The 11,378-nt window shown below is 38.0% G+C and overlaps 1 protein-coding gene across 1 annotated transcript; it reads left to right on the top strand.

The window, feature by feature from the left end:
* Window positions 1–232: 232 nt before the first annotated feature.
* On the top strand, window positions 233–10,554 carry gdnfa (glial cell derived neurotrophic factor a). The gene is made up of 3 exons (XM_032568966.1): window positions 233–1,597; window positions 3,710–3,940; window positions 9,453–10,554. Exons 2-3 carry the CDS (start codon window positions 3,736–3,738, stop codon window positions 10,010–10,012), a joined length of 765 nt encoding a protein of 254 aa, XP_032424857.1. The 5' UTR covers window positions 233–1,597; window positions 3,710–3,735; the 3' UTR covers window positions 10,013–10,554.
* The last annotated feature ends 824 nt before the right edge of the window (window positions 10,555–11,378 follow it).

Raw genomic sequence — 11,378 nt, 5'->3', positions numbered from 1 at the left:
ACATTGCATTTCATTTTATTATTATTACCATCATTGTTTTGTTTATTTTATTTTTTGGAATGAGCAAATTTAAGATTCTAAAATCAAAACAGCTCATTTTGTTATAAACTTAATTACAAAAAAAAAACGCATTAAAATGCGAGTCATTATGTTGTTTTAAAAAAATCAGAAAGAGAATCAAAATGTTTTCAATGGAATCTAAATTTTCACCATAGTATCATGGCTAATAAAATAAAATAAAATAAAAACTCTTTAAATAATGCAATAGTTTTTTTGTTGTTTTTTTTATCTGCTGTGCCACCCCAAGATTTTAAGCTGCTCACATCGGACCATTAAATTCAAATTTTCTATAAGCGCCCCTGGAAAGCAGGCTGCTTTTAAACTATAAAGGCTAATGTTGCTGCTTTCCCAGGTTTCTCTTATGAGCGCCGGGAGTTCACTTTGACCAGAACCCAATTACTCCCACACCAACATGCGCCAATGAACTTCTCCCTCTCAGCATCGAGTTTGCACTTCAATAAACTGTAAATTTTAAAGCAGCCCAGAAAAATAGTTCCTTAACAGCTCCCTTCGCGTCTGCACGAGCATGCTCCGAGTAAATAGCAGGTGAAGTGGCACTTCTGCATTTGAGATGTGTGCAGCCATGAGACGGAACTTGACACTGCAGGCACACGGAGCGCGGAGATCAGGTTAGAAACATGCACCGCAACAGAACATCTCCAAATCGCATTCCGCATACTGAAATCTAATCCGAGGACATCAGGATGTGTGACATAATCCTCAAGACATCTGAAAACTTCGCTCCTCCAAACAAGGCTCCAGGGGTGGTTTGGAGAGAAATGCGGACCTCTGTTACTCACTGTTTGCGCTCGCATGGGTCTATAAAAGAGGGGGCGGTCACCAACTACCCCCCCAAACGTCAGAGCGCATTGAACTATAAATCTTTCCAAACAGCCCCTCTGCGCCTGGCGCGGTGCTGTGCGCAGACATCTGCCCTGCTTTAGTCCAATATGAGGACGACGCGTGTGGAGACTTCTGCGTAAACACAGAGTGACTTGGAGGAAGTAGAAAACATTTATCTGAATATCTGTTGTTTACTATGGCGAGATTGGTGAGAAATACCGGAGATTCTGGACAAAGTACAATTGAGCTGTTTTACCAAGAGGCAGATGAACGGTAACAACACACCTCTGGGGCTTTTCTAGTTTGTTGGACATTCTGATGTCTTCATTGGACTCCTTTCGATCGGAGATGGTGGAGCTCTCTCGGATTTCCAGAGTGGAAACGTAGCATCCAATTAATCAGCGACTGCAACTGTACTCCGTGAGGCGCAGAGGCACTTTGGTCCGCCGTCTTCAGAGACGCATGGTTTATTCAGTGCACTGGGTCGGAATACGGAGAACAAATCTGGCACAACAGAGCGGCCTTTTCCTTCTGTACTTGGACTAATATTGATTTAAGGGAATTCTCCTTTTGGAGATTCTGACATGATTTACGCAGCTAAGTCAGCTGGGGACACTCCAGGAGTTGCGCTTTCTGTTTGGATTTTACTATAAACTACCAAGAAAATATTAGGTCTGCATGGGCCATATGTAAGGTAAGTGAATCTCTATAATCGCTCTTAGTTACAGGGAGTATAAAAATCAAGCAAAATGAGCTTCATTTTCGTGTGTTTTTCTTTAAAATAGCAAATTAAATATGGAATTACGCATTTAGACACTTCGTTTAGGTTTAGTATTTATCCATACGTAATTGTTTAGGTTTACAGCAGACTCAACATGCCATTAGACAGAGTCACGTAAGCTCCGCGGATCGCCATCTGGCCAACTCACACCATTATTTAGGCTATCATTGCCAAAACACTTAGGTGCGTGCTTTAACCAGCCGTATTTGTGTGTGTTTGTTTTCTTGTTTGTGAGGCGCACCCTTTGCGCATCATCTGATATCAGATGAGAGAAAACGTATTTCGTCCAAAACGCCAAATGTTTGCGCGTAAATAATCTAGGTATGATACTTTGACAGAATATCACACTGATATAAACAAACTGTTAGAATTAAAACAATGAAACTACCTGAGTAATTTGCATATATTTCATGGATGTAGATGTGAATCAGGCTACTCTTATGTAAAAAAAAAAATAAAAATTAAAACAATAAATACAAATAATATAATATAATTATAGGCATATAATTAAAAAGTAAATTTGGCTCATGTGGTTTGTCCTCCCATGTCAAAAATAAACAAAAATAAAAATTCTAGTATAAAGGTATAAAATTTAACTTTACGGTTTAATTTTATAATTTTTTACAAACCTCCAAGTGAAGCAGCCAAATTTGACAGAAAGTCTCACTTTAACCTCTTCAGTGAGAGACAAAATATTCCTCAAAATTAGGAACACAAGGAAGTGTGACTTGGTAGCACTAGCTGAAGCAGGACACAAATGTTTTAAATGTATTCTAATAAAGTGGCATAAACACGAACCACTGCTAATAATGCTACTCATTGGCAATTGTAGCCTTAGTGTATAGATAGAATAGAATAGAATTCAACTTTATTGTCATTGCACTGTCACAAGTACAAGCAACGAGATGTAGTTTTGGTCTGTTAGCTAAGAAAATTTTACTCGAGCTTTGGAGCTACAACTAAACCAGAAAAGCAAATTTTCTGAAGCAAAAAGATCCCAATGAGCAACATTTTTCCTGAAAGTGACAGCAGCTCTCTAGCTAAATAATGTTAAAACGTGATTGAAAAGTGAAAGGTGAAAAGTCGTCCATGTCTGTAGATGTCTAAATGTTATCAAAAAGTTGAGACAATCAAGTAACTGTAACTAAGCATCGCTAAAATCAGACACAAAAACATGTTCACGGATATCCACTGTTCCCTGCTAAATATATTAATTTATAAAACAACCTCTGTTAAAACAAGCCTGATTGTCAAAATTGTCACAAATTGGACGATTTTCACAAAAATGGAAAATTGTCTGAAAATGCAATTGTCTGATTTAGCTTTAGTCCTTTCCCGAACTCTGTAAATCAGAATAAAGTTGACTGAAACAATGTTTTCAGTTAAAATGTGATTCAAATGTTAAGGAAGAATTGTTATTCCTCTTTAACATTGTTACTCCTCTCCCTCCTCCACCAGTAGGGAATGTGAGCTGAGTTTAGACTGTTGTGAAACAGGTTTGTTTTACCCTACTCATAATGTGTTGCTGAAATAGTAATTCTACTTTTTTGCCCCCCCCAAGAAATGTAGAAGGCATTGGAATTTAACAACATTTTGACTTTACATTTACAATTTAGTATCTTTGATTAGAATTCAGTGACAGTAAAATGACTAAAATTTAATACCTTCCAAAGTTCTTTTTTGTAGTGTAGATAGGTCTCGATCTGCTCTTGTATAATTTCATCGATAGATTTTCATGTTCAGAGCGTACACAAAACAGAAATCGGAATCAAACCTTGTTGACATGTTGGCACGGTTATTAGTATAGTATGAGTTGTGGTACGTCTACAAACCGTATTGTTTCATATGCATGATTCGAAAAGCATTGGTTGGCTTTCTGGGAGAAAGTAGATGTTTTTCTAATTTGTTTGGCCTCAAAATATAAATACTACAGCGCATACCAAAGTCCTGAAATCTATAAAGCCAAGCCAACTTTATTCATGAGCATCTTTAAAACAGCAAAACTGACCAAGGTTTATTTTGCAGCTTTCATCATAGGAACTGAGTCTAAGATGAAGTTATGGGATGTTCTGGCCACGTGTTTCTTGCTCCTGACCTCTGTCGCTACACGGCCTCTCTACCAAAACACTCAGCAAGCCAAGAGGACTCGCTTCCCCAGCAGCTACCGTGATTCTGGGTCTCTGTCTGTGGAAGAGGAAGAGTCACTGTTCCAGCGTGAAGAGCACAACCTTCAGGAGATCTCCATGGAAGATCAGTGTAAGACATCTGATCAGATATATCAGTGTAAGATGTATAGTAGCAACAGTTCTCTTTGAGTAGGACCAGTCACATACGTTCAGTTCCCAGCCTTGGACAAGTCAATTAAGCACAAGGGGGAAAAACTTATTTTTCCTCTTTTGTGGAACAAATTTGTCCTGACATTATAAAGAAACCAGACACACCATCCTGTTCCCTTAAGCAGTCATGAAAGGACATGTGCAAAAAGTACAATAAATAACATCGACTGTCTAAATGCACATAAATATTGCCAAGTTACTTTTAAATGCTAAATAATGTGGTGCATCTTAACTTATTGCTCTTACAAAACACCCTGTAAAGCAATTACCACTGGGTAATAATCCAACTCAAAGGTTATCAGATGGAGGTCTTAATTTGTGTTTTATTGCTGCTTTTGTGTTGCATCATCATGTTGTCTAAACAAACCAGCAGCATGCAAAAGACTTTGAACAGCTCCAATCCTCAGCAGACTTCACTTTTCACATCTCCCTGTCTCCCCGTGTTTACATTCACCCCCTGCCTCTCTGTGCCTCAGACACCCACGCCAAAACTCAGAAATCATGGCAGGTTTTAGAGGAGACACTGTGAACCAGGTCACAGGAGGTTTTTTAAGGTGCAAAGGCTTGTCTGAAGCACTGAATAAGCACCCTCTGTTTACATTTGTTCCGACAGAGACGGTGGGCAGGAATTTATTCTGTTTGGATCAGTGTGACACTGTATCATCCTCACTTTGGAGTGATCACAGCTAACAACTAGATAAGGCATGGAACATTTGGGGCATGTGTTTGTCTTTGCCACTTCATATTGTGTTTGGAGCGCGGTGACATCACTGATCTGCAGTGTATCCCTAGACGATGAAGTCTTCAGGAACAGTGTAAACAAAGCGGCCATGCAGGGAGAGGGGATAAGTCGCTCGGTTTATGCTTAATGTCAAATAAAAACATGGTTTGCCGTTAAATTTTGTGACTGGAATGTGCAGGCTTCCGCTTTTAATGGGATTTATGCCAAAACAGGGTTCCTACACAGTCTGGAAAAGTTTTTTGAATTTGACTATGTTTTCCACATATTGAATAGTATGAATAAAAATTAGAAAATGCAATATTAGTTATATATACAGACTTTATTCCCTACTATTCCATCTATCCATCCACCCTGCAGGATCCATAAAGTCAGACGTCTTTATCTGACATTAATTCATAGTGAACCTTTTTTTTTTTACTTGATAGAAAAGGACTGATATTTCTAGAAATGTGCACTGGAGTTTTAAAATGAATAATGCCTAAAAGACAAAATCCTGTAAATAAAGTGAAAGTCTGGGGCTTTATTTTACATTTCTGCCTCGTTTGTGTTTATTTTAGGCAGCAGCATGAGGTTCCATGATTGATTGAGCAACATAATAGCAGAGTTTGATTCAGCTCATTAGTGTCGCAGTATAATCTGTCAGCAGGTGCACCCTGTAGCCACCACGTCTTTCACCTGACACACAATATAAGGTGTCTAAATCAAAGGATAGGTGTGTCTAAACAGATTGGCCCCATAGTTCACCTGATACATGAAGGGCAGCCTAATCAGCTGTGGCACTCGGACAGATCAGATAGCCAAGGTAAAGAAGAAGAGATAGAGGACACTGCAGAGTAGACGCTGCGTTAACCACAACACCACCTGCCAGATATCTCACCCCGCCGGCTGTGACTCCTTGATGCACGTACAACAGGTTAACACACATCTGAGCACAGAGGCGTTGCCTCCCGTTACGCAGACACGCTCAGGTAGTATAATTAGCATTTGACTAATTTAGTCATGGCAGAAAAGAACTTTTTTACGACCTAGTTCACTGTTCCCATACCTGTGCCAGTTCACATAACTTTTTAAAGAAATCAACATGGAATTCAGCAGGGTCCAAATTTTTCACTTCGTTTTTTTGTTGTTTTTTTTTCTCAGAGCAAATGCTACAGAGTTGTACAGTAGCATATTTTCAATTGTTTCATCCGAATAACTCAAAGCACATGACTTCCCTTTCTTACAGCCTTTCAAGTCTGCGCAGATTATAATGACATCCATCAGACATTAAAACACATTTGTGACTTGTTTGTGCTTGACTGCATCAAACCTGGCAGTTCCTGTGAGAAAGCTCACAAATTCTGGCTAAAAGGTCAAACTCTCCAGGAGTTACGAGAAGACCTGGATGCGTTTTTAGCTCTATGAAGGAAGTGCTAGCAAACAAAGCTTGTAAACACTGATTTTTCTTTAAAACCTCCCAAGATGAAATGAGAAAGAAACAAACAACGATAGAAATACAGAACAGAATTAACTTTTTTAAATAAGTAAAATTATCACCACTAAAAGTGTTAGTGGGATTTTGAATTACAGTATTAACCTCTAAATGGATAAAATGCTACATTATTGATATATTTTGAATTTAAAACCTTACTTGTGTCCTTACAATACTGTCCTGTGATGAAAGTGCATTCCAAAAGATGATGAGAAATCTGGATACTTTCCAGCAGGGTAACAACACTAAACAAACAACATGAGCATGTGAAACATAAACGCATGTTAATGTTTTGGAATGACGAGTTATGAAATCCAATGGAAAATCTATGGTAAAAGCTTAAAGCTGACAATCGCTGATGTTCTCCATTAATTCTAACTGAGCTTGGCATATTTCCCCCAAAAAGTGGGCAAAACAACAATTTTCCAAACAGCTTGAATCTATAATTTCAGCAAAGACACGCAATACACTTGTCATTAGTCAAAAAAAACCCAACAAAAAACCAAATAAAACAAAAATCAAAACAGAGAGATTACGCACTACTTTGTGTTGGTCTATCACATAAAATCTCAATGAAAACTTGTGTGGCCGTAACGTTTCGAAACGCCCGGTGGTTTTTGTATTTCACAAAAATCTGAAAACCTTTTAAAACACATCCACAAAACCCTAAAAATTATATCCAAACAACAAGTTGTGTACTTGTCGATTAACATAGACAACAAACATCAAATGGTGCGCTGGAACATTTGGTACCTGAACTTTAGTTATAGATTCTCTGGGACCTTTTGATCATGGGGTTGAACTTGCCTCCCACAGATGCCAGCAGACCCCATATGTGAGGTTTGGAAGCTGATTAAACATTCTAGACTCCTTCAGGCATTCTTTGAGTAAATCCCGATCATTTTAAACAAAATTCATGGCTTCCCTGCATGTTTTTATCGAGGACTCTCGTTTCCTTGGGGGACGGGGTGTTGTCAGCAAAATGTTTACATAGGTGGGAACCCAAAATGTAGGTTTTGCCAATTGCTGGTTAAAGTGCTGAGCTTTGGTGCAATGACTCATTGCTTTTTGTAGCTTCATAAACACCAGAAGGAATAATTAAACGGCAGGAACAGAATAAACAATTGAAGCCAACACAATCTTTTGTAGCGCTGACATTTTAATTAGGTATTTAAAGCTCAAAGAGCAAGTTGGGAATGACCAAAATATTAATCAGAAAACAGAATAAAGCCTTAAAGGAAGAACTGAATGTTACTAAGTAGAAAACTTAACATAGCATCACTGAAAGTGGTACAAAGTGTACATTTACAATTTCTTTTGACATGAAAATAATTTGTAATCTATACATAAAAAGTGCTGGTCTTATTTGTAAAATTATAAACGATAAAATTAAATCTGGCTTTAGGATGATCACAGCTCAGTGTTAATGTGGCATGACTCTTTTCCCTTATTAAAATATGCTGACAGTCCCTTTAGGCAAGAGACTGAAACTACTATTGCTCCTGATGTGCTCATTGTAGTGTGAATGAAAGTACAAAGCGCAGTATTTGTATAACATACTGTAAGGGGATGGTGAATGAGAACAGGAGCCCTGATTTTAAAAAAGCACTGTTTCAGTGTGGTGAAGTTTAACTGAGGGAACATTCATAATAATAGAAATTTTAATAGGAGCTGCCATCACCATGCATGCTTGTTTATCCTTGTGAAGATCTTTGAACAGATCATTTCACCCATTACCCAGTTCATGCTCACATTTTTTACTTCTAAATTGTTATTTTAGCCCACCCTACTCCCTACTAATATCAGTTAAAAAAAACTATAGTTATAACTATTATATATAAGTTAATTTTTCAAGGTAATTTGATGATGCTTTGATTGGAGTATATAGTTTCTGAAAACTACGTCTTATTTTTATGTCATAATCTTGTCCTTACTGTACAGTATATTGTCCTAAATTGTTTTACATAGTTTTTATTTATTTTTTATCTTTGTGTGAACCTACATCCCTTGATGCTCCTGTTACACCTGAATTTCCCCATTGTGGGACAAAAAAGAATATTTCTATTCTATTCTATTATTTATTTAACAAATTTGGAGCTGAATAATATAAAATAAAAACATAAAGTAATAAAATTATATAAAAATGTGTAACTTTTAAGTAAGACTTTAACATAGTTGCAGATTACTTTCTGTATCTTTTACATTAGGCTCTACTTCCATTGATTGTGGTTCTGACCATCTGGGCTAGTTGACTCCTGAAACAAGAACCAAAATAACTATTAGATATTATTTATTGGAATTTCATAACCATATTTCAATTAACTTTAACTCTTTGCTTCTCAAAGTCTGTATGAAATATCCCCAAATCAGGTATGAATTGTTGTATCATTGGTAAGTCCATCTGGTACCTGAAAAAGTTGCAAATAAAAATGATCTGAAAGACTTGGTATCGCTAGATTTAAGGTCAGAGTCTACATCAAGTAGATGAGTTGTTTTTATTGTTTTTTGCTTTTTTTGTTATTATTTTGATGCCTTGTTCACAAGTAATGGTTGGAGGCCTTGTCTGCAATAATTTGGCCACTGCTCTAGTTTTTCGTGGTGAGGAAAGAACTAAGGCAAAAAGTGAAACTCTTCGTTCAAGTCGACGTTCCAACGATCTTGTATGATCATGAGGTATGAATCATGACTGAGACAGTGACATTCTGGATACAAGTGGCTGACCAATGGTTCCTATGGTGACTGGACAGGGTGTGGTGCTCTGTTAATGGGGGGCTTGAAGTAGAGCCAAATTGAAAAGAATCAGCTGAGGTGGTTAGATTAGGATGAACCAGAATCTAATGGTAATTCCATTGATTTACACAAAATGAGTCAGGATGTTGCTGAGGAAAGGGATGTAGAGGTTTCCCTACTGAAACTGTCACTTCTGTGACCAGATCAGACGGACGAATAGACGAAAAGACTTAAACGCTAAAGCGCTCAATTCAGAAGGAGCAAAATGAGCTGTGGCCCACTTGGATACAAACGAGCTTCTGGAAGAATGGCCTGAGAAAATGACTCCCTGTCATATTAAAGTTTTTGCATTAAGAATAATATATCATTAAAATTCACATGTGTGTAAAAGCAAGTGCCCCAATACTTTTGGATATATAGTGCATTCACTTTAAAAACTGAAGATGTATAACAGTGATTTATAAACTGATCTTCTTCTGCACCTTACAGATGACATAGCAGCTCCCTATCCAGACCAGTTTGAGGACGTGATGGATTTTATCGAGGCTACCATCGGCAGACTCCGGAGGTCATCGGAAACTAGCGGGAACTCTGCAGGACGACAGGAGCAGAGACAGAGAGGAGCAGCAAACACAAGAGGCACGAGAGAAGAGAGGAGAGGGCATGGGGGGAAAAAAAGGGGTCGAGGCCGAGGAGGAGGCCGAGGAGGAAAGGGAAGCGGGGCGGAGAGAGAAAAGGAGAGGATATCTGTACAGAGTCGTGGTTGCTTACTAAAGGAGGTCCATCTCAATGTAACAGATTTGGGGTTAGGGTACCAGACCAAGGAGGAGCTGATCTTTCGGTACTGTAGCGGGCCCTGCATTGAGGCGGAGACCAACTATGACAAGATCCTGAACAACCTCACACACAACAAAAAGCTGGACAAGGACACGCCCTCACGCACCTGCTGTCGACCGATCGCCTTCGATGACGATTTGTCTTTTTTGGACGACGACGTGGTGTATCACACGCTGAAAAAGCATTCAGCTCGGAAGTGTGCCTGCGTCTGAGGAATTCACGACAAAATACTGCAGCGGACTTTGGATCATCTCAGCAGATGCTGCGCACAGAGGGATTGCAGTCAGACGTGTGCTCTGGAGGGCAGGGTGTGTAGTCTCTTGTTTTTGTCAGCTGATCTCAGGACGGGACAAAGTGGATTACAGCGAGAGCTCATGAGAGACAATGGAACAGCCGCTAAAGAAACAAACTGCGCAAATTCACATATAATCCTCCAGATTGTGCATAACGGTACCAGTTCACAGCAGATTAAACACTGTTACACTTACAGAATGCTGTCAAAAAAGAAGGTGAAGAAAAACTGATCTAGCAAGGAGGATTTAATTTCCCAGGAATTCAGTTTTTCCTTAGCTGGCTGTCTCCAGATGAGTGCAGAGAGTTGAAGAACCTCTCTCAGTTGTAGTCTAAATCACCTCCCCTGTATAGTCTTGATGTTGACATTCAGAGCCAAGGAAAACACACCAAGGTGCAGAAAAGACTGGTGGAATGCATCTGCATAAGAAAAGCAATCAACATACAGCAATATATGTATATACATATATATATATATGTATATATGTATATATACATATATATATGTATATATATGACGATTATGTATATATATGTATATATATATATATACATGTATATATATATGTATATATACATATATATATGTATATATATATATATATATATATATAAGAGGTTTGTGTAAGAGGTATATTTATTGAAATGGAATTAACTTATTGTTATTTATTTCAATCCATTTTATGAAAGAAAAAGCTGTTTTTTCTTCTATTTATTAAATTGTTTCATTTGCTCTGGACAGTGCCAAAGTAGAGTTTTCCCATGCAAAATATTTCAGGATTTTCTCAGAACTGCTAAGCTTGGAAAAGCCTTTTTTTTTTTTTGCTTTGTCATTTAAATTCCAGCCATCTTTAACCATCCAAATGATGGTTATTCAACAAAAAGGCAACATACAGAGACAGAGGAGGGGACCAGTAGATGAGTTATGGTAGAAATGATTGGTTGATTTTAAGCATTTCGAGACAGCAGTGTAGTTTCCATCATTTTTCACTAATGTAACCGCTCTTTGACATGGGAAACGTCATCTCTCTCCTCACAGAGCCTGACTTATATTAAAATCATCCATTCTTTATACTCTGTTTCTATAGAGACACATCATAAACAACACTCTTTGATGTGAATGTTGTTACTGCAGGAAGAAGGCTCAAAGTTAGCTATTTTTAGTATCAGTGAGTTGACTGAAGCAAAAAATCTCGAAAGGAAACTATATTAACTCGGGCATTTGGGCTGCAAGAGTAGACGGAAAAGTCAGTTCATGACTTTGTTATGTCACAATTTTGCAATTGA

The sequence above is a fragment of the Xiphophorus hellerii genome, chromosome 8 (genome assembly GCF_003331165.1).
Source record: "Xiphophorus hellerii strain 12219 chromosome 8, Xiphophorus_hellerii-4.1, whole genome shotgun sequence".
In the NCBI taxonomy this organism is placed as follows: Eukaryota; Metazoa; Chordata; class Actinopteri; order Cyprinodontiformes; family Poeciliidae; genus Xiphophorus; species Xiphophorus hellerii.
This window is presented reverse-complemented; position numbering and strand designations above follow the sequence as displayed.

Bases quoted from the DNA above. Each gene is read 5' to 3' on its own strand.
- gdnfa (XM_032568966.1), top strand. From the start codon at position 3,736: ATGAAGTTATGGGATGTTCTGGCCACGTGTTTCTTGCTCCTGACCTCT. The intron at 3,941-9,452 runs GTAAGACATCTG...TGCACCTTACAG, and splicing joins GATCTCCATGGAAGATCAGT to ATGACATAGCAGCTCCCTAT.